The sequence below is a fragment of the Hippichthys cyanospilos genome, chromosome 12 (assembly GCF_059441005.1).
Source record: "Hippichthys cyanospilos isolate Australia breed blue-spotted pipefish chromosome 12, RoL_Hcya_1.0, whole genome shotgun sequence".
NCBI lineage: Eukaryota > Metazoa > Chordata > Actinopteri > Syngnathiformes > Syngnathidae > Hippichthys > Hippichthys cyanospilos.
Window position 1 is genome coordinate 12,080,565 of NC_142380.1, and position 23,910 is coordinate 12,104,474.

Here is a 23,910-nt window from a genome sequence, read left to right on the forward strand (position 1 = left end):
CGAATCATGTGTGAATGTATGTTCTGACTTTCAATGTGCCTGCTCTGCCTCCATGACTGACTGACGCTAAGTCCAAGTCCACCCTCTTATCCTATTTCAACTGGGATGGGTCAACCAAAGAGAAGAAGCAATTCAAAAGAAGTGATTATCATTCCAGAAAAACAATATAGTTCAATAATAAAAAATAAAAAAAACTCCATGGCATGAATAGTATAATCTATAATCTATAAAGGGTTGCAAAACATTAGACCCAAATTCCATTGAGAAATTCTGGATGCTTGGTTTCAATTTTGATCCAATGATGCATCGCGAGCTTGTAAACAGGAATGCCAATCAAACAATACCAGTTTTAAAACATCAACTATGTATTTCAAGTTTGAAACTTTTGTATGGCAAAATCAGCTATGCAGTTTAATCTTGGTCTCAACATGTCACACATTTGGCCTAAACCAGTAAGCAGTTTACTTGGTACTTGGAAACAAATGCTTATTTACCCCCAATCCTGCCTGTCATCAGCCACTCATCTTATTTATTTTCCGAACGACTTGTCCTCTTTGGATTTTGGTAAGTGAACCCTAGCTCGTTTTGGGTGAGAGATGAGGCAGGCTACACCCTAAAATGTTCGTCAGCTTGTTGCAGTCTGTCAAAACCCAATTCAAATAGAAGGTCGGCCTTCCCCCAAACGGCTTGAGAAGTGACTTTGCTGCAAGCGATGTTGTAAATGCCTTCCTGGCAGAAAAAGGAAGCCCATTACTCCAAGCTTGGTCTCTGTGATTTATCATAGTGTTTTATGAGAACACCTCCTAATTGACTCATTCAAGCTGTGTGAAATAGATGCTTACTGTTACATCCACAAGGAATAAGACACCATTTGTGTGCCAGCCACATGTCCAAACAAAGGTAATGTGGAAATACAAATGTTGAGTGCCAACGGAAGGATGAAACAAGGCAAAAACAAAAACAAAGAATCAGCAGCATACTTGTTACCAGTGCCAAACAAAAGATAAATCTGAACACCCAAAACTTCTAAATATATCCTGTTGTTACTTCGTTTTGGAATCCGGACTCTCATGCGAATGCATGACATTGAATGTCTCTGAAGCAAGTGATGGAGGAGTATGAATGGGATTTACAGCTCCAGACAGACTGCGTTTTGGCACAGTAATGAAAACAGAAAGTACATAAATCTCCACTGCAAGCCAAACTACTAATAGATTATAAAGTCGAAGGTGATATTTAATGGTATTTTGATTTGAAAAACCTGATGCAAAAACTTGTTCCATCCAGCCTACTGATTTCACAACAGAACAGGTGTGTCAGGAAAAGAAACCTGGAAAACATGTAGGACAGCGGCCCTCGAGGACCGACTTTGGACACCCCTGGATTAGGACAATAACTGGTCGGTATTGCTATTGGTTACGATGAACACTTTATTATTTCATTAATGTGATGGTTACCCTGCTTGTGTTTGTCATTTGGATTCAATTATTCAATAGTTTCATTGTCATATGTGTAGTAATCCCACACAATGAAACGTGTTTTCTGTTCACTTCCCCGAGCAGACTGCATTCCATAATTGAGCAAATAATAAAGTAGGCAATACAAAAAAAAGAAATAGAGCAATAATGGCAGCAGTAATGAATATTATGGAGTAGATGGCGTTGGAGACACTGTATACATATGAGGATGATAATGCAAAATACCATGTAATGCAAAATATTATGTATTTAGCAGCTTTCCTGCACTGTGCAGGGTTTGTAAGGTGCATGTGTGCAAGCGGTAATGTGACTGGTGACATTATTAGTAGAGGTGGATGATACCCGTGATTTTGGATTTGATCGGATAAAAAGTCATTTCTAAGCCAAACACCGTAATATCAACATTGGAAGTGTTTTTTATTAAGATTATGATTGTTATTTTTGTTCTTGCATCTGTCGCTATCAAATGCTTTTAAAATGGATTATCCTTTTCAATATTACATCAAATAATCAACCTCCACTTACCCCAAACGCTCTAAAATAAGTATATTTGATTTATTTTTAAAATAATTTATTTTGGTTGAATGTGAGTTGAAGTGAGTGGCTATAAATGTAGTAGTTTTATTATTTATTACATTTAATAGTGCTTCAACAATATTCCATGTGTAAACTTAAAACTAGGAGCTATCTTTTAGCTGCATCAAGGCCAATAACTTCTGGTTCGCCCTCCTCTCCTGCTGCTGCTTCTTCTTCTTTTTCTTCTTCTTTTTGACAAGCAGACTGGGCACGTTTCGTGCTTGACTGCCCGCACCAATTTAAATACAGAAAACCAAACTGCTATATATTGTTTGCTCTGACAGGTTGTCTTCCTTAATAATGCAGACCTAGATAGTGCTTTTTGGGAGCTTCATGTGCTCCTATTATCTTAATAAAAGCCCTCAAACTACTAAATCAATTTGTTTTTGAGCACACAAATTGGAGGAGACAACAAATTATGCTGTGTGTCAAGGAACACTTTGCTTACAGGTGTTTTTGTTTAAGAACGGCAGAAGTCAAAGTACCGCTGTGGTATGAAAAAGAGAGATGAGGGTAAAATAAACATAAAAAAATGACACAATAAACAAGACTGGGTCACGTCTGAGTATTCAAACAGGTTCAAGTATTAAGAATATACTTTTTTTTTTCCAAACTTGTGATGACAAAATGTCTTTACTGTTGATGATTACATGATTTGAAGATTTTCTTTTCTGTAAAGGGTTCAATGCTGAAATACACCAGAAGGATCTATGTTTGAAAGTGTCAGGAAGAGGCACCTATTTTGATTTTTTTCATTTTTCACATTTCTGGGATATGTAAGCATTTGTGAAAGTGTGAACAATTGCATGTTGTCTTTACTGTTAGTATGATTGTAGCAATGGGGTTCATTTTCTTTTTTCTTTTTTTTTTTTTACATAGGTTTTAAGTTTCTATTATTGAGACAATTGCTTTTCCAGCAAAGAGAAACATCTCTTTGTCATTCCAACCTTGGTTGCTTTTAAGTACTTTTATCTCTCAGGTTATGTGACAAGGATACAAAGATTTCCATTTCAGTCTCTTGTCAGTTTCTCAGTTCGAACATTGTTGTTTATTTGCTATCCAGAAGGTTTTTTCATGTCAAAACAATTGCTGTACATGGTTAATTCCAGTTTCTTCTCTAGTGCTGAATTGAAGAGCGTCTGAATTGCAGGATAATATATTGGTTGTTAAAGGATCCGGTTGTTTCTATAGCCTATTCCGTCAAGCAGTTCAAATGGATCGGCGTTAGAGGTGGGTGACAGTTGCTGCCATTACAGTATACTGGATCTGTTTTATTGCTAGATTGATGGGATTCATTATGCTGTATCCACTTGATGAGGTATTGACGAGTTAAATATGTCTTTTTGGGTGCATCTATTCCCCTATCTTTTGTTCTTCTATAACATGTAAGCTAGATCCAGTGCCATGCTCGGATTTACTCCACAATCACAACCTTTTTCGCTTACGTGTTAGTTTTGTGTGACAGCCAGTCTGAGAATAGGAACATCTTTGTCTTTGTCACAATGCAGTGGTTTTCAAACATCCACGCAATTATATATTTGGAAGATTTTCTTAAAACACCAACAGAATAGTCCTATTATCTTTTAGTTTAATTTATTCATGAGTTGGAGTCTCTCTCAGTACTCCTGCGCTCTAATTCGATTTCATTTTTCCTCCATTGAAACCTACTCTTTCTTCTACCTGCCTCCAATCTCCACTTGACTCACATTTTACTTTTTACTGTTCCATTGCCTTCATCCTGCATGATTTTTTTTCCTTTGCTCTTTATCATTGCATATCATCATTACAGTCATGCCCCTCAGCTCTTTTGCAAATTTAAGGTCTTTCATTTTTAAGATGGAACCTTTTAAAATGAAAGATGACCCGGAAGGTCCTTCTTCAACATCTTTATCTTTTCCAAATACATCAGCGTTTAAATCTTATATTCATGCTTTCACTGCTTTCATTTGCCTCCAACTCACCCCAATCTGACCCATTCACAGCACAGCTGTACGCCCCTGAAAAATCTGCCGTTGATTTGTTTATTTTCTATGCCGTCAATCATTTGTCTTAAAATTATTTCAACGATGTCATGTAAATTAGCCACTTTTGACGTCTTTCTTTTTTTCTTCAGTTTAATTAAATTAAAACAAGGCATACATGTGGAAAAATCAACCCCCCCAACAGCTACAAGATCATTAAAAACAAAACAAAACATGAATTAGATCCATCAATCCAAGTTGAGATGCAATCTAACTGACAACAACATGACAATTGTGTGTGGAGGCTGACTGAAATTCCGTTTACAAATCAATGCTCTAATGTTACTCAATATGAAAATGTTTCCCTTGATGGTGTTGGTAGTAGTCAATGATTTTTGATGAAATGAAAGTTGTAATGACTTGTTTGTTATTGGACTTTAAATAATACACAAGATGTCATCATATCTGGAAAAGTGGAAGACACCTCCCATTATTATGGTTGTCTCTGGAGTATCTTTATTTGCTCACAGCTTTACTTTGCAACTCCTGAACTTGTGTGAGGTCTAACCGCTGTGTTTGAAAAGAAAGCAGCAAGTCACAGCCTCAGTAAACACTCGCGGGAAACATCCTCTTGACGGACCCCTGCTTAGTGTAACATTAATATGACGCATTAATACGCAGCTCGCTTAAGTACATCCGGTCAAGACGTCAGAATGCACAAGTCCTTCAGAGTTCAACAAATGGTCATCAAACCGATGACAAAAATACTGTAAGTACTCTCATTAGCCACCATAGCAAGAGGCTAAATTTGATTGGAATGTGCAACAAACATTGAACTTTTAACTAAATGCATAGGTGGAAAACTATTTTGGAGACCCTGTAAAGTTAACAGCCACACCATGGCAGAAGTATTCAGGCATTTACAGTATGTCCAAAAGGAAGTTTTTTCTCTTTTTGTACAGCATGAACTCTTTTGCATTTTTCATGATGAAAATAGCAAAGCTATTCAGATTTTACACAATTTGTTTTATATGTCAGTAAGGATATTTATGAGCTGCAAAATTGGGTGCTACAGCTAGCGGCATAAAAGCGCGCCACATTAGCTGCGGTGAATAATAAATGAAATATTATAGCCACGGGATAAGTTGACTAATAAGAGCAAGGACAAGTCAAGCCACCGGCCCCATTTAATTTATTACTCAATTTTGGCTGTATGTCAACACGGGGTGTGCATCTTTCTAGTAAAAGATGATTTCATTCGTATCCCGATATAGCCTGCCATATGATTCAAGGATATTAGATTTTGAAGAAAAAGTACCACTGTTTCTAGACTGATAGCATTTAACACAATGTGTTCCCCAAGAATCGTGATGTGGGTTGGATTATCTGAATATAAGAAACCTTCAGTTAAGAGCAGTCAAAGATAAGGGAATTCAAAGGGGTAAAAAACAAAATCAAACCACATTTATTTTACATTATATGAGCTAACACCAAAGACATCTTCATGACTCGCCCTGTATGATATCTGAACACTCACCTGAAAGGGTTAAAAAGTCATTTTCCATAGCCTCCATCTGATTTGATCCTTACTTAGTGTGAAATTGTTCTATAATACTCACTCTGCTTTCTTGTCGTACCGCCAGACTGTGCAGCTACTCGTAAGATGTCTCTGTTCACAAGGTTATTGAGATGGCATTAGATTTAGATTCCGGGATGGTCAATTGCTTCACAGAAATGGATTGGGGACAGCAGTGTTTCTGCACGTGGCTTTTATGGCTCAGCAATTAAGCTGCAAGGTAGTTGTTTTCGTGGGCCAGACAATGCAATTTCAGACAGGGGACCTCTTTGAACATACATATGTATTCACGCTGCATCAGTGTCATGTGCATTTGTCATACTAATCTGACTGCATTTTATCATAGCTCTGGGAAGGTTGTTTAAACAGTATGCGGAGAGTTGTTTGCTTTGGTGGCTAATATAGGACTGTGGGGGCTCGGCAAGCAAACGTCACTTGCTGGATAAAAGGCCGCTGGGATGGTGGAGTTCTGTTAGGGGATCACTGACCTTGCTTTTCATTTCTATGCAAAGAAAATATGCCATCATTGATAAACATGCATTTGACCCCGACGTTTTTTTCAACGCATCAATGATTTAATAGACTTGCCGATAATGTTAGTTCAATCCGTACATGTGCCACATACTAATGTCCCAGCACAACATTAATAGTACATCAAACAACTTCAAACGTCGCTTATCCTTAAAAATACAATACGCTCAAAAATACAATAAACAGCTTACAGAAAAGATACACAACCTACAGTACTATTCCATATACTTATGATAGCGGTCATGATAAGAAAGTACCGTATTTTCTGCACTATAAGGCACAGCTAAAAGCCTTGAATTTTTTAAAAAAGCTGATGGTGTGCCTTATAATCAGGTGCGCCTTATATATGAATCAATATTGAGATTAGGATTCGTAGATGGGGAATGAACTGAGAAAGTAAGCTTTACCTTTTTCTTTCGTGTGTTTATAGTTGAACAAGGTTGGTCATATTGACATTGATTTTAAATAAAACAAACATCCAAAAATCCTTTAAACATAATGAAATATTTCATGAAAATATAAGTTCATAAAACAAATTTTATGTTCAGTAGTTTATTCAATTTCTTCATTTTTAAAACCCAGATTCTCCCCCACACTAGAATGGTTCGACCCAACTTGTTCCACCTCACACAGTTTGAATGCATGGTATGGCTGAGCCAGCATGGAATTTAGATAAAGTATGACAAAAGCATTTAGTAGCACCATTTTTTCCCCATGTTTCAATATCTATATTGATTTTTATATCACTGTGCAATGCGCAACACTTGTTTACAATGAGCTCGAAAGGCACTATACCATTCCATCATTTCAGGTTTGCTCGGCAGATATTAAAGTGTGTTGCTTGGGGAGTGAGGTATTTGTTTTTATGGCATGCAATACATTTTGTTAATGGCACTGTTATCTATCAAAACACCAGTTAACTTGACATTTTTACACTTTTACTGCAGTAAGGCATATAGCAGAAGGACGTCATATAAAGTAATTATTCGAACCATTTCTTTACTTTCAAATGCGTTTGAAATAATGTTATTTTTTGTGAGTAGTTGGTCACATTGCCTGTGTGAGCAATGGAGGATTTCGGTGTGGTGAATGAATGTAGGGAACAGGGGCGATTCGCCACCGCTGTGCGCGTTTCCTTTTCTTGAGCAGATGCTCCTGGATAAAGGAAGGCAGCATAGCACGAAGCTGACGTACTGCAGGACGAGACAGCAGAAAATAAAGTGGCGGGTTCCAGCACGGCGCAAGACACACCAACATTATGGCGGTCAAAGATGACACTTCCCATAACATTGACACATTTGCCTTTGTTTCCACGCATGACCCAGGTGTTGTTACGAACAAATATGATGGAGGTGTAAATCTACGGGTAAATATGGTGTGGGGAGAAGAATGAATATAATGAGACATAACGTTAACAAACTCAAGAGTATAGTATGGCAACCAGCTCAAAGCAAAAATGACAGTTGAGGCAATTAGAAGAGCAGTGGCCTTTTTGTTACGCCTGTGTGCAGCTAAAGACCCCCTGTAGCCATGGAGGAAGGAGATGATGAGGCCGCAGTTGATGGCAATACAAAGGAGAGGACCAACGTAATAGACAAGGAAGGCCGGGACCAGAAAGAAGAGCCACTCATCTCGACCGACGGACCACGTGCAGCCGCCGTTAAAGTTGATGTAGGTGACCTTGGGTAAAGCCATGGCCACGGAGACAAGCCAAATAGCCGCAACAACCGATAACCTGGGGAAGACAATAGGACAATAATCATGCTGGGTTTAAGGACTTTCAAGATTAAGGGTGCTTTTACACACACAGTTCTGAGTTAAATTAAGTCTAAAAAGCAGTACAATATACAGTGTGACATTTTTCACTTCCGTGAAGGGGAAGTGAGTGAAAGCAGGCTGATGTAACTCAGAGCCAATTTGGCCTGTTTATTAAAAATCTACAAAGTTTCAGATTACCAGATAAAAGCCTAGGGTACTGTCCGTGGATGTCTAGACCACTGCAATGTGTGTTCATATATGCACTGTATGGGTCAAACCTGATCCGTCCAGTTTGGACTGCTCTGTCACAGTGTGGCGTTACAAATTTGTTCGAAACAGGACTGGACTGCCACAGAAAAAAATAATCAGCTATCTGGACAGTTTTTTTCTATATTGTAAATGGAAGAATGATCTGCTTCCTTTGAATTGTTGGGCAGTCTCTCAGGGTAAAATAGAGGAAATGAATATTAATAGATCTGCATTGGCCTCAAAGGATGCTGGCCCAATGGGCATCTGCCCTGTATGCCAGGTGACTAGGCTCGTCCAGCCCTGGTTTGAGACCACATTTTCCAAATGAACACCAAGAGAGGAAAAACAAAACGTTGAGAATAAATTACACTGGATCAAAAAAACTTCTGCAGTAAAAGCACGCTTTAACTAATATATGGGAGAAGACATTCACCAGCTTCCAAAACATTTTCACTCAAAGATACCCACGCATATGTGAAATTGACAGGTCGTCTCATCCCTGGTGCGACAATACGATACCGAAGCACAGACAAAGTAGCCAGGCTGAAAATTTCCACTCCCACTGTTATAGAAGTCACGAATCCCAGCAGGATGCAGGTGGCACCCCCGAGCTGCCAGTCTTGGAAACTAGCACCCAGAAGTACACACGGCAGGGTGAGCAGAGCGCCCGTGTCTGCCAGGCTTAGGTTCAGCAGAAGGATGGAGCCCGGCTTGGAGCGGCTCCGACGGTTCCTCACCAGCGCCAACCACATGAGCAGGTGACCCCCCAAGCCTCCAAAGAGGGACACCAGGCTGACCAAGGGCAGCGCCACGTGAAAGGAGATGGTGGTGTTGGTTGAGACCACATTAAAAAGGAGATTGACGATGGCTGGCATGATGAAACTCAGTCGTGTTCCTGCAAAGAAGCAAGAGTGACATCTTAGAAGTCGAAGAAAGACACGCAGTAAGAACAGGAAGTGATGAATTCGGATAGTTATTACGTAGAGATGACAATGTAAAAGATGAGCGAAAATGTGAAGTCTTTCCTTTGCTTATTGGATATCCGAATTCATCACTTCCTGTTCTTACTGCGTGTGCTGATGCACAAACTAACAGCCAGAGTGTTTTGACAATCCAATGCCGATTCAGCGTTCAATCTGCCAAAAACGGCCAGCCAGCGTCCCACTAATGCATACTGTAGGTGTCGAACTCCAGTCCTCGAGGGCTGTCATCCTGCATGTTTTCCGGTTTTCTTCCCCAACACACCTGATTCAAATGATTAGCTCATTAGCAAGCTCTGCAGGAGCTTCAAAATGATCCCAACCATTTGAATCCGGTGTTTTTGAGGGAAAAGGTTTGAAAACATGTAGGATATCGGCCCTCGAGGACTGGAGTTCGACACCTGTGCACTAATGTCTCGGATCTTGTTTTCTAAACAACTCACAACCTGGTGAACAAGGTGAAGTATCTCAGACACTTCCTGGCTTCTGATGTCAGACTGGTGTATCTAGGCCTTTAGAGATTGATATGGGGGTAAAAAAAAAAAAAAAAAAAGTAGTCAATTTTTGTGCAGGTTTCTTTTTTTTTCCTGCCCCCTTCTCCCGGCTCGGAGAGGAGGCTAGCTAGATGTTGAAGGTTGACTTGACCGCCCCCATTTGGCCCCGCGCTGTCCGACCATCGCGGGTTAGGAGATCGACCGTCTGCGGTCCACTTGGTTTGACCGTGTGAAGGTTCCTGCCCATTGGCTTTGCCTGCTGTCAAGTCATCATTGCCCTATATATCACAATATGTTTTCTGTAATCTATATTGTGTACCTGTATTTGTCTGTATTTGGTACATGCAGCATCCAAATCAACCTGTGGGCCTGGAAGGGGGCTCCTCCCACCCGTGGTCCCTTCTGAAGGTTTCTGATTTTCCCCAAATTGGGGTTTTTGAGTTTTTCCTTCCCCTTCTGGGAGCTTTGACAGAGTATGCAGTTGTGTACCTTACATCGAAAATATGTCTGCATGACTTCTTTTTTCGAGAGAAATCTCGACATGACCTCTTTTCATTTGTGAAGCCGTTTGAGACTTCGGTGATTCAGAGCTATACGAATACAATTTGATTGATTGATTGATAAACAAAATACTCAAAGGAAGAGAGCTGAGCGAGATAGCATAACATAAACTAGTAGAAAAGTACGAGAGCAACGCAAACAAGGTATATCAAGTCACGGACGCCAGGAGAGCTGCGTAGATTTTTTTTCGAAAGCTCATTATAATAATCTAATGCATTATTCATATAGATAATAGTTGCACTCCTTGGCATTGAAATCACCTGCTATTCAGTGCTCAGCAGGCTTCCGATGACTGACAGTCCTGATGAGTCAGACGTGATGGTCTAGCCAAGCTCTCCACCAACATCCCCCTTCCTCCTCTCTCAGGAGATGTAAGCAAACCCTCAGTGACATGAACGACTGGGATTGCATCGCGACACAAACACAGCTGCTCATCTCAATGGGCACGTTTCAAAGACAGAGGTAGGGGAGCTTGTTTCTTACAAGAGACTAAACATGCTCAGACTAGAAAGAAACAAGACGCAACATGAACTCCTGCAAGTAAAGTTTAAAAAAAAAAGGTGATGCGGCCCCATTTTTTTCTGAATGCAGTCCAGCCTGCCATTACCTTTTCCCCGTGAGTTAAGTACCGGCACATAAAGAAGCCCGCACTAATGGTTTGTTGCTAATGCTACAACAGACTTTATGCATCCACGGGGATTAATATCCGATGCATTTTTATGGCAGTAGTGAATGACATCTCTCTTTTCTTACCATCATAACGATGTCGCTTTGGGATGTTGGGATGAAACTCATCTTTACTTTTCGAGATTTTATTTTATACTAAAAATCCTGTTCTCACTGTCTTGTTTCTTGTAAAACATACATTATATTTTAGAATTGATGCTGGAAAGACCATAAATCTAAATTATGTTATTCCTCAGAGATCTTTTACCCCTTACCCACGTCCCCTGCTTGCATGTTAACAAGTGAACATTTTTTTCATGTTATTTTTTTCCATGCTATGTGCATTATCATGCAACAATAGAAATTTGGTTTGCTGTTGTTGTGAATTTCTTGAACGCTAGTGGTGACCCAGTCCAGTCCAGTGACCCCCAGGGCCGCTCCGAGGAGGAATGCCTTTGTTGCCTTTTGTTCTCTGTTATCTGACGTAGAAGTTACACTGACAAAAACTACCACAACTAGACTTTAGCAACATACTGAAAACTAAATGAAAACTCAACGTGACATCCCAAAATACACTAGACTATCAAGCGATCCAAATGGCAAAGTGACTTGTGCAGTAGTGGGATGTATTACTCCCACTTTGGTCAAAATCCGATCAAGCATGTCTGCAAATTGTGTGTGTGGCACAGATGGACAAGCAAATGAACAAACCTTTGTTTAGTTCTTCACCCATCTGTGCCTCCCCTGCAGCCACTCGTTCAAGGCCAAACTCCCTGCTTCATCACGTACCCTTCATTTTATCAACGCAAACTTGGCAGGCGGGGTCAGCGAGGCAGAGGCAAAGTTAAGGAGAAGCAAATCAGTGAGCTTGCTCTGGCTTTTTCAAATTTGACTGCATAGTAGTATTTCTGATGCTTCATAACCCTTTGCTGTGTCAGTGAACATTTATGAGTGGCTGACTTGATGTGCAATTAATTATTCAGGCAGTTTTAGTGTAGATTAGGGCAATATTAAGGTCAGTTTGCTGCACATTAAAACTAAAAGAAAGATAGGCGTGAGACATGAAAGGAAGGCTGGGGGGAAAAAAAATCAGGTCTCCTTTCTTGTCTTGCTCATTTTCTGGGTATTTGAAGAAATAGAAATGACATTTTGTTTTGAGTGATTTATTCAGTCCATTGTTCTGTGCAGAATGTGTACTGTTTTAACAAAATGGAAAGGGCAAGTTCTTAATGTGTGATTTTGTTTATTTATGCAGGTTGAAGGTTTGTCGAAGCAGAAAAAACCCAAATGCATCAAATTGCCTATAAAAATGTCAATCCTTAGTTTATCAAAATTACACTAGCAAAAAAAGAAAGAAAGAAAAAAATTTGGGTGTGCACATCAAAAGATGATTGTACAACACACTTTGTGGTAAACATGAACTGTCAAATGACATCAAATGCTGTGCCCTTTAAAACCATCTTTCTATGATGCATCTACACTTTTGCAAATTCCATTTCATGATCTTTTTTACAGATTTTGAGTTACTGTATGGTATTTCTTGTGTGGTATGTACCTGCCTAGTATAAGCATCTTCTAATGTGAAAAGACAAGAAACATGCAATAGAAAGGTTGAACCAGATGCTAGACAACTCCAAAAATGAGTGGACTGAGCCAAAACGGAAAAACGGAAGGGGGGCAGACCCATAGGGAGATAGAAAAAGTGAATATTCAAAGTTTGTGCCTGACTTACTGCGTACAGCGATCTGCTCCAAGGAATAGCTCTTTGCTCACCCTCACGTAATGTGATGGATGGAGAGAGGAAAGCCTGAGCTCCACCTCTCCTCCTTTTTATTTCCCAAGCTGCTCTCACCTTCAGCTTTGCAACACAGCGTTATAAGCCACTGCCTGGATGGTGTAAGTACCTTGCACATTTATCATGTTTTATTTTACACATGGGCAGTGCAACATTTTTCCTGCTGAGAACTAGCATTGCAAAATAAAAACTCACCAAGAGTAACAAATGTATGTTTACAGGTACGGTTTTATTCAAATGTATTTAATTGTATTGAAATATCACATCCACTTCCATGAAGAAGCACCAAAGGATCATCTCAGGGGAATTTGTTTTGATAGGGGCTTGGAGTTTGGCAGAGCTGATCACAAACAACTACAGATTAATAATTATTTGTTTTTTTTTCATCCCCATGCATTCTGTTATGGCCACAATATTCCGACTACCGTATTTTCCACACTATAAGGCACACCTAAAAGCCTTAATTTTTTTAAAACGCTGATGGTGCGCCTTATAATCAGGTGCGCCTTATATATGGATCAATATTGAGATTGGGATTCGTAGATTGGGAATGAAGTGATAAAGTAAACTTTACCTGTTTCTTTTGTGTGTTTACAGTTGAACAAGGTTGGTCATATTGACATTGAGTTATGATGCTATTGAGAGTTTACAGTTATTATTTGAGTTATTATTGTTATTATTTTGAGTATTACTATATTGTGATTGAAAAAGTTTGAAAACATGTCATTAATTGAGGGTGCGCCTTATAATTCGGTGCGCCTTTTATATGGAAAAAGTTTGAAATATGTCATTAATTGGGGGTGCGTCTTATAATATGGTGCGCCTTATAGTGCGGTACATTACTTTAAATACCAAAACGCAAAAAAATAAATAAAATAAAATAAAATAAAATAAATTCTCCTTCAAAGTAGATGAGCCGTGCAGATGGAACTGGCCACATCAAGTGTAACTTCCAGATCCACAATGCAAATATTTCTCACTTTCAAGTGTGACGTAATTTAATTAATATTTTACAATTGGATCTCTATGACTTCTATTTTGGTGTCTGGAGCCGCTGCGATGAATGATGTGAATGGCGCTGGCATAAGGTCCACAACCAGCGTTTGTGTGCAAGTAGCTGTTCAATGAGGGCTAGTTGTTCCATCAGAGCTTTCAACCGGAGATAGACGGCTTCAAAGAAAGAATGAGGGCAAGCCAGACACTAATAACGGTGCACCCATCTAAAGAGTTTCTGATTAGCTCTCTCGTTCTCATTATAGTCTACCAGACACTTAAACGAAGCAAACAACAGCAATGCAGCATACAATTGACTCCACACTGAGGAACGCCGATGCACTTTTTCAACATGCCCGTGTGGTTTTTCACTTGGAAGCCAAAGCGTCTCATTTTAAAATTCTACCGACACATTCTGGCACAGACTTCGTTATAAGTGTCATCATTCAGCTTGAAAGAAAATGAAAAATGGTTTCGAGGTACAATTTATTTTTGTCTGGCATGTAATGAGAGCAAAGCTCATGGGGTCAAGCAGCTGTCTGATAATCAGATGGTCAAATTGATTTTGTTCTGCAGGGAGCACAATAAAAATTCCTCGAACAAGACACTGCAGTCTTAAGCTTTCACCTGCTGTGTGTGTGTGTGTGTGTGTGTGTGTGTGTGTGTGTGTGTGTGTGGTATGGGAAGCAGCATTGGACCGTGTAGTGATAGATGCACACCACTAGCTTCTTGTAGCTCTTAAGTATTTGATGGCATGCAGATTCCCCTGAGTATCAAACCTTGATTTACTTAACCTACTTAAGAAACAAAAAAAACCCCACAATCAATTTATAGAAAACTATGGATGCACAATATGGAGTAAACAATTTTAACTGGCAAACTTGGAACATGCATGCATACATGTAAAAACACACATGCACAAAAAGACTTGCATACAAATTTGTACGCACAAGCATACACGTTCCAAAGTACGTACACATACGTTCCATTATACATGAATATATTTATATGCAGGTACTTTTGAACATACATGCAAACATATAAATGTAAGTAGGTTCGAACCTACCTGCATATATACCTATATGATGGAATGTACTTGGGGGTTAGGGTTAGGGTTTGTTTATGTGTGTTTATTTGTTAAAGTAAAGACATTGAAGCATGCTTGCAAATGTTGTTGGCTAATTGTTAAAAACATAGCATTATAATAATGCTATTGGGTAATGACTCGTGTATGTGTAAAAATATATATTTTTTAACATTTGGCCTATATTGCACCAATGCTTTAAAATGTATTTTAGTGTACTTTAACACATACTGAAATACTCAAGCAATTTTATATTCAAAAACTTTGAGGAAAGATTTACACAACAATTGATTTTCTAACTACCATCATCCTCCATCTTTATTGTGTAAGCGTTGCCTTTGTCTCAACATTTTTTTAAAAGAATAAACAGGCATGATGAATAAAAAATGGTGAGTCATGCTGCATTTTTTTTAAAGTGGCCTAACCTTTTCACGTATAATTTGTCCGCGAAAAGAGTAATTTGCGGTTGACGCAGATGTCAATCCGAGTCGTCTACCACCTTTGGCCTTTCCGAGATCGGTTTCAGATCACCCGTGACCACAGCAAAATGGATGGACGGATTCAAGCAGAATGACTCCCATAATCTTATGGAGCCATCGGAGCAAGTCAAATGGCGAAATCCGGAAAAGCGTCTCGGAAGGCCGGAGGCTGTTGCGGCAGCAAATCACCACCTTTATTCCTAAGCGCTCGTGACGAAGTTGTGGATACATCTTCATTATATAAGCCTCCTTTCTGCTTTGGGCACCTCAGTCGGCCATGTAGCCCAGGGTATGTGTTGTCTGCAAAATGTCTCATCTATCACACCCACTCAATCTCACTCTGACTCTGACTCAGCTTCTGCCCCACAACCTCACTATCACTGCTCAATCTAAGCACGCCTCCTCACACAGAAAAAGACGGGGGAGAGAATGAATAGAGTGGCGTTATGAATCGGAGACGGGGAAATAAAACACATCTGCGCCGAGCGACGCCCGAAATGGAGCCGGAGGAATCTTGTCAAGTGTTTGCCGCTCGCTTGCGTCATATCCCTTCCTTTTGAAGGGTGAAGAAAAGTACGCCGGGCGCATAAGCTCTACCTGGAAAAAGAGAGGAACATTTGGGGGGTTTATTGCCTCACTTGAAGACGTAGAAGCTTATTTGAGTCCTGAGCGGCAGCGAGGTTAAAAGCGGGAATTTCTTCACCTCGAATAAACTCGACAGCCGTAGAATTACATAGCCTTGCACGAGCTCTCATAAATTCTAATCTGAGAACGGAATATTTTTTCCCTGCCTTTACAAATACAGTAACGGTTAATTTCAACTAAACTTCAAGATGTTTTAACCAATATGTTACCTTATAGAGCTCGAAAAGACATATGTAAAAAGTAGCTCTTAACATAATGTCATTCTCTAGCACTTCATGAATATTCTATTATACGGTGATAATTTTTATTCACATCTATGCTAGATAGTGCCACTCAAACTGAGCATATTACGATGCTATTTGAAAAATAAAAAGAAGACATGGATATTATCGAGAACTGTGAATGAAAAAGCCCAACCCGCTACATGCTTCCTCAAACAACTTGGGGGGGCGGGGGCTAACTCGCGGGCTAAATTCTTTTGCATGTCATTTTTTTGAAATTATTAAAGATATTTGAAAACGATGCATTATTTTCCTTTCACTCGGTCCATTACAAGACGTCCAATTAAAATGCATTCAGGTCTGTGTTTATACTGTGTCACAATGTAAAAAATTCAACAGGGCACTGAAGCTTCTTCACTGGATTCCTAATAAATGGTATTTATGAAAACCAGCATCATGTTCAACATCGCAACTGCTCGTACGCTGGCCTGAATCGTGCAGGAATGTTAATTAACAATCCTCCTCGAATGGCACCCCAAATAACGCAAACAATGGTGATATACTATGCGACGCTAAATATGCGTCACTTGCTTGTTTCAATGTCACTGCCAGTCCAGTGACGTGCAAAAATTTTTTTTCCAAGCGTTGCTGACATCTAGGCCATGAGCACAAAGCCTGGGCTTAAACTACTTTTCTGCAAAGACATTCTTCAAGATTTGGAGTGGAAATGAGATGAGAGGATCTAGCACAAAATCTCTGTTCTAATTGATCCCAACAATGTTTGATGTCTTGTGGGAAGCGCACTGGCCTGGCTGATCAATAATATCAAGATATTTACGTGACCACATTGAATGTTAGCATAGCATTTTAGGGTTCTAGTACAGGGGTCTGTAACCTTTAACACTCAGAGAACCATTGTGACTCGGTTTTCACGGATATACTGTATAAGGGAATGGGGTGTGTGAGAGGGTTGCAAGTGGATGGAATCAGTTGGGTGTTTGCAGAAGCTTTTGTTAAGCAAGGTTGTACCACATTATTTTCATGAAAAGAAGCAAGCCGACCGAACCAACGTCTTAATCCATCCGTGAACATAAACAGAGGCATTAAGATGAGATTTATTCTGTTAGGAATTCTTCAAGCGCTCCAGTTTGGATTGTTTACTTTCCTGTGTTATCTTATTTTGAAATACCTCATTTCAATCTGGAAGGCCGCGCTATATGTCCTGACGGCAACTCAAACTCACGGCTTGTTACCCCATCCAAAAAGTCGATCTGAAGCATGCATTATTTATTTTTCCAAACCACGGAGAGCCGCAACATAAGGATAAAAGAGCCGCATGCGGTTCTGGAGCTGCAGGTTGCTGACCCATGGTCTAGTATAATGCCACCTTGTGAGAATGTAATTGAAGCGGAATTAATGAAGTTCACCACAGAGTCCCTTTCATCAAAATCTTACCCTTGACATGTGGATGGCCGCTAGAGTAGCTGGAGAGAGCCTATGGGTGAACGAGTAGCTCCACCCTTGTGGGGGGCAGTTTCAGGATACTCCATCATGGAATGCCAGACAACCTTCAAATAGGAAACAAAATAACTGCACCAGCAATGTTAATACTGAGGAGCCAGGACATAATACGTGTTTAACAGTAGCGATATTTCTTTTAATTTGATACAACAGTCCAGTATGCCTGACTATGCATGAAGTTGTAAGAGGTGATGTAATTGTTACCAAATGTGCACATAAAACTATAAAACCATAAACCATAAAACTCAGAACTGGAAATTTTGTCACCCCCCGATCAAATTTTAAGTAATCACATATAAAATTCTAGAACATGCATTTAAAAGTATTGATTTAGAGTTTAAACGGCTACTTTACTAGCCACCAGAGGGCACCCTCCACAAGTAAACCAAATCAGGCGTTTTACTGTTGTGTTGGTGCAGTTTCAAAATCAGTGTGTCAGGGTTATATTGAAAAAACATTTGTGCTGCTCTTATTTCCAAATGTAGGCATGCTCAGTCCGTATTGAAGGCATCACTAAGTTGAAGGTTTATTTGTTGAAAATTTTGAAGTCAAAAGGTCTTTAAATTCTGGATTGACCCAACTGTGATTTCTAATGAATAGCACATTATACATTAGATACTGTACATGCAAATGGTTGATCCACTTTTATAAACAAACGTTGGTGATCCATGTCAATCATATGAGAAATTAAGGGTTACACCTACAGTTGCAATCAATATTATGATGATGTAAAGCAGCACACGCCACATTAAGAGATTAAAAAGTGATTATAATTGGTTATTATTTTGTAAATAAAACACATTTGACATTGTTGGCTTTGTTTTTATTTTTCATGTTGACAGCTGAAGGCAAAATCCACTCATGATAAAAAAATAAATAAATAAAGAAGGACTTCAGAAAAGGATGGACATTTGTTGCTGGTGGGTAAGTACGGTAATTGGTTTGAGTTTCTCCGTGGGCCTGACTCCAATGCAAGAATCATTTCTAATTATTTCTGAAAATTCCAAGTCAAAACTCGCGTTCACATGCTGCACTTTTCTCAGCGGGAACACTGTGGTGCATGGAGGCTCATATCAACTCATTACCACCCTGCCACTGTTGACACAGCAGTCAAGTGGCTTACTGCTGACCCATCTGCCAGTGCTGTGCGCACAAAATATACACATCAGCAGGCATGTACAGTGACAGAACGCACACTTCTGCAAGTGCAGACAAGGTGTCAAGATAGGAGAGCTTCAAGTGCACATGTGCTTGTCCTGTTGAGTCAGTATAAATTCTTCGGGAAATGTGTATGCAGTCACCATGGACTGATGATGAACTGTGATGAAATGTGGCATAGGCGTGTTGTTAAGCGGGGAAAAATAAAAATCCGGCTTTGGATCCCTGAATAATGTAAGCCTGCAGCCTTTGTCTACGCTAACAACGTGAGAGATCAAGTGTCATGTCATAGTCCCACTTCTCCGTTGTAAAAAGCTGATGGATGTTCCGAAGCCAGGCTGATTCTTCTGTTTACACGGCAGGCCCGGAAACATAAAACAGGGGCCTAATCTCCTGCTTACATGCAAGTGACATCAATAATTAAAAGGCACGCAATTAAGGGATCATCTCACTCATTAGCAAGTCTCGTCTCGATCTGCCTGGCCCGCACTCCCAAGGAGGCCATCTTCCAATAAACAAACCCCATCACCACCACATCGGTCATGCATATTATTACAGTGGTGAAACAAGCAAAGAGAGTCTGCTGCCCTCTGCTGGTCTGAAACCATAGCGATCCTTAAATGTGTTTTAAAACTGAGATCACAGGGTGCCTGCCATCTCACACTGAAAAATACTGACAGTTTCAAATTATCCAACCTAAAAAACCCTTAAAGACAATTATATCAGCCACCCAAACGATGGAAACGTGAACGAAGCATGAAGAACGTCATTGTGTAAAGTCATTTTTATTTATTCTGATTCGCAGAAGAATTTTTAGAAAAAATACACATTTTCCTTCTAGTAAAATCACATTAAAATGATCAATGATCTAATTTCAATACCTTCAAAGATTTGGGATTGTTAGTGCATTAAACACATTTATCAATCATTTGCATGAAATGATGCATACTGATTACAAGTAGCAAGTGATGAATGATCGCAAAAGGAAAAATCATGATTGTTCACCGGTAGATTTATATTAAATATGTACATCTCCAGTTGAATAAATACAGTACAAACTGGTTCAGTTTTTTTAGCAGATTGTCAGTGAAGAACAAGCAGGGGACACAAAGACAGGATACTTTGAAATAACTTAGCTTTAGTGCATAAAACAATATTTGCAGCAAATGCGGGAGACGCGTGGAATTCTACTGAACTGTTTGTTGTATGAAAGGTGCATATGAACCATTTTTATTCCTCTTAACAAATGCAACCGCTTGAAACTAAAACCCGCACAGTACATGCATACCCAGCAACTATTCATTACATAAATTAAAATGATGTTCGATGGTGCCACTTCAAACTTTGTCTGGCTTTAGTCTGCAGTTTTTCAGTCTTGTTTTCCATGCAAACCTTGCCTGGTCTTCGTGGGACGTCATAAAGCATCGCTGTTACCATGGGGGGGACTTTCATAACCTAAAAAGCAAATACATTGTCAACGAAAGTCCAATGAGACCCAATGAACAGGTTTGCTTAATTTTTATTTTATATTTCATATTATTACTATTATTAGTCATTTTCTTTGAATAACTGATTAACAAAGTTAATAAATTGTTAACAAACTTGCCATTTTGGGGGGGACCTGAAAAGTGATGATTTTGGAGGAGGGAAGATTTGCATTAGATTTAGTTCGATTTTACTTTGGAATAAGTGTGATACTGTTCCGCAGTCATACAGTCTATTGGCAACAGCTTGAAATGTACTGACTCGGAACAAACATGCATTCACTTCACAAATATGCGTATTTACTTTTTCTTGAGTGAGGATTGTGACCGCCTTTGGGACACAAACAGCGATTGGAGTTGACTTGAGAGGTTCAAATATGTTTCTATCTTTAATTTTGTGTTTTATGTTACCGGGCCAACCACCGATATTAAATGTAGAGAGGACAGATTTGTCTCATTCTTAACTTTTGCAACATCAATGAAAATCCACTAAAAAAACAACACTTTTTTGTTACTGTTTTGCCTTGCTCAAATAGCCAAACGGGTCACTCCTTCATTCTATTCCGTTTCCAGTACAAACGGAGCGCATAAACATGATCTTACAGCAAACGAAACTTGACGGAGCATCACTTAGGATGTTTCACGCGTTCTTTAAAAACAGCTTTTATGCCTTCCTTGGCGACACGTCGACTTTTATCATTCTCCTATTGATGCTAATTGAGTCCCCTGCAGCCTTTGCATGCATACTTCCAGATTACTGGCAGGGATAATTTGCAATACTTTTGCTTCATGATTCCACTGTTGAGGGCTTTTCATCTGCAGTGGCTGACAGCTTTGCGTAATAAGTGATGGCAAATCATAAAACCGTGTCTGCCAATTACAGCAGCAATGAAACGTTGCATAAGAATCAGATGGCATTATAGCACAAATTAGAAGTGTGTGGCCCAAGAGTGTTTCATTTATCTATAAGACTGTTGCTCTAGCCAAAATTAAATCCAGCTGCCAGCTGGATTGCAGCATTGAGCACTTATTGGAAAAAATTGAAATATAACAAGAAAAACCATTGGTTTATGAATGTGTGTGTGTGTGGCCATATGGTGTAGGAAGCTTTATATGAGTTCATTTATCATTTTAGCAAAAACAAGCAGCCATCAAAACATACTTAACTTGCAAGTGTTTTTTCCATCAACTTTGGAAAACTTAAAGGAAAACTACGATGGAAATCGACTTTTTCTTGTCTAAAAATAGTTGAGAAATTGTTGAATAAAAAAACACAGGAATTACAAAGCAGGAAGTGCTTTTTTTCACAGTATCTTTTGAGAATGACTTGTTTTGAACTGTGAAAAAATACATTTAGCTTTTAAGTAAACCTAATAGACCGGGGGGACCCGTGTTAATAACAATCTGGTAGTCTGTGGGGAACCCATGGGTAGGCCATAGCTCGATTTCTTTGATACTTGTTAATAATTGCTGTTTCTGAAAAAAATCATGTCTTCAATATTAATGAAAATAATCAGTATTACCAATTAAAGCTAATTTGGCCAAATTAATTATTTTAAAAGTATCAAAGTGCCAGTGGGGGGGTGACGACACAGTACATACACCTGGTCCCAGCGGGGTAGTCCAGAGATCTGTTTCTGTTGTGGGGGAAATAAGTTTTTTTCACAGTGGGTCTGAGATCTGAAAACCTCTCCAGATCATAGTGACTGCCCCGCTCCATGCCTGAGGGGAAACCACATGGCACAGATGGAAAAGGGCACGGCCAGCATGCTTTATTTACGTGGGAGTAAATCAAGAAATGCTTAAAAATGACAAATGACAAAAATACAGCATACATATTTCGTGATGTATTTCATACATCCATTCAATAGACGTACTCGCATGCTGTGTCAATGACAAAACATTGTATGCGTAACGGGCGAGGCGGTGGACGAACGATACCTGTGTCAAAGGAGCTGGACTTTCTGGTGCCACGTGCCGGTGCTGGAAATCCATTGCTGTCTTCATCATTACCTGATAGGTGCGAAAACCCCCATTATATGTATGGAGCGTTTTGAAGACTTAGGGCTGGGCAGTAAACCTAATTCATTCCATGAATTCATCATTTTAAAAAAATGGAAGATTAAAATTTGCTAATTTGTGAAAATGATGGTTTGCAAGAGTGGCAAAAAGCTGGATGAGTGGTTTACAAGATAACTTTACAATAATTACTTACTACTTAACTCATTCAGTGCCAGTCATTTTCCGACGCTCCCTATTCATGTTAAGTTTGCAGGCAAACTGATTTAGAATCACTATACTTAACTGTTGTTTGAACATTTTTCTCGATGTATTTAAAAAAAAAAAACATTGGTTTTTTTGGTTTATTAATCCAATTAAAATGAATTCAAATCATAATCAACCAAAATGACTGATGAAAATCACAATTGCATTTTTTGGCCGCATTGCCCTGCCCAGTGTGTGTCAGCTTGCCATTTACTTAGTTGTTAGCATTAACCAAATTAAACAAGAGCTGAATAAAAGCCTTTTCTAAGTACAAATTCATCATAAAAGGCTGCTATCAAGAAATACATCGCGATGGACAAAAAAAAGAAAAAAAAAATCCTTGAGTTTAAATTTCTGAGGATTGCAGCGAGAACAATATGCATTATGTTGGGAACAGGTGCTAACAGCAAAATAGTGCTATAATAAACTCTCAAACTACTTGCCATGCCTTTTACACCACAAGGGACATTAAAAGTTAGATCTTGTGTTTTTTAGTGATGCCATCAGCAAACGATCACAATGAATAAAAAACTTTAAGTGTTAAGACATTATTTAAAACAAAAAACTGGTTTATACAATTTGTGCTATATTACAATTTTTATACCTTGTTTAAGAACGCTGTCTGCAGCTGGATCCATTTCAGGCTTGGCAGGTGCTGGCGGGCATCTCCACTCTTTGCTGGTGACTTCCTCATGACTGACAGACTCAGTAAGAGGCAACCTCCTCTGGGCATGACTTCCTTCTTGACTGATGGGGAAGATTTTGGGAGAGATCTTGGGGGTTTCCGCAGAGGTTTTGTCTCTTGGAAGGTCAAGACTAGGCTGAATGCGGGATTTAGTGTTTTTCGGTGTGTTTCGTGACATTTTTCATAGCAATAAAAATAATAATAATTAAAAAAAAGCACAGTTCAATACTTTTCTTTGTAAAGACACACCTTGATAGGAATAAGAGGGCGCTGCCCCTCGGGTCCTCGCGTCCTCTCCTTTTCCTCGTCTTTTCTTTCGCTGTACTCTTCCTGAACTTCCAACCTTCCTGCCTCCGCTAGAAATCACAATGTAGACTTGAAGAATCTTAGTCTCTTGTGTGAGTCATCCGCTTGTGCCAATTTAAAAACAACTTCTAATATAGAGCAAGGAGAGTGTCGATTCAGTCGGAAATCCTTAAAACACAAATGCTATGTGACCCCATATAAATATTCACCTCTTACGTACAGTACTAGTCAAACATTTGGGAATCTTCTCAAATCCCAATGGTTTCAAAGACTAAAAGATCAAGAAATTCAAGCTAAAATGACAAATAATAAATAATATTGAATATCTATTTGTATACAGTCTATATAAGAATCCATATGAATATTTGCGCATTTTTAAATATAATTTTAGTACTAAAGTAAAGCAACAGACGGTAATACTCAATATTGAGTGTTATTATCCAA

At 39.2% G+C, this 23,910-nt stretch overlaps 2 protein-coding genes across 7 annotated transcripts in view; both read right to left on the reverse strand.

The window, feature by feature from the left end:
* Positions 1-4,988: 4,988 nt before the first annotated feature.
* LOC148414881 (somatostatin receptor type 5) lies at positions 4,989-17,560 on the reverse strand. Of its 2 annotated transcripts, none has more exons than XM_088430057.1 (3): positions 17,503-17,560; positions 8,598-9,024; positions 4,989-7,857 (listed from the first exon to the last, which is right to left on the reverse strand). In XM_088430057.1, exons 2-3 carry the CDS (start codon positions 9,002-9,004, stop codon positions 7,170-7,172), a joined length of 1,095 nt encoding a protein of 364 aa, XP_088286183.1. In that variant the 5' UTR covers positions 9,005-9,024; positions 17,503-17,560; the 3' UTR covers positions 4,989-7,169. The 2 variants fall into 2 exon arrangements, with proteins under 2 accessions (XP_088286183.1, XP_088286182.1); XM_088430056.1 differs by lacking the exon at positions 17,503-17,560 and adding an exon at positions 12,563-12,646.
* Positions 17,561-19,495: 1,935 nt separating this feature from the next.
* carmil3 (capping protein regulator and myosin 1 linker 3) overlaps positions 19,496-23,910 on the reverse strand; it is a 68,126-nt gene continuing 63,711 nt past the window's right edge. For 3 of the 5 annotated variants that reach the window (XM_088429934.1, XM_088429936.1, XM_088429933.1), the window contains exons 36-40: positions 23,410-23,516; positions 23,080-23,296; positions 22,152-22,223; positions 21,813-21,932; positions 19,496-20,181 (exon numbers count right to left, since the gene is read on the reverse strand). In XM_088429934.1, coding sequence (XP_088286060.1) covers positions 20,141-20,181; positions 21,813-21,932; positions 22,152-22,223; positions 23,080-23,296; positions 23,410-23,516 — 557 coding nt within the window. In that variant the 3' untranslated portion in view covers positions 19,496-20,140. The remainder of the gene's footprint in view (positions 20,182-21,812; positions 21,933-22,151; positions 22,224-23,079; positions 23,297-23,409; positions 23,517-23,910) is intronic. The other 2 variants (XM_088429935.1, XM_088429937.1) reach the window with 2 other exon arrangements.

What these genes read in the sequence shown, in the direction of transcription:
- LOC148414881 (XM_088430057.1), bottom strand. Translation starts at nt 9,004, where the DNA reads ATGCCAGCCATCGTCAATCTCCTTTTTAATGTGGTCTCAACCAACACC. An exon ending in CCTGTCAATTTCACATATGC is followed by an intron (nt 7,858 to 8,597) that starts GTGGGTATCTTT and finishes TGTCTTCCCCAG; the next exon opens with GTTATCGGTTGTTGCGGCTA.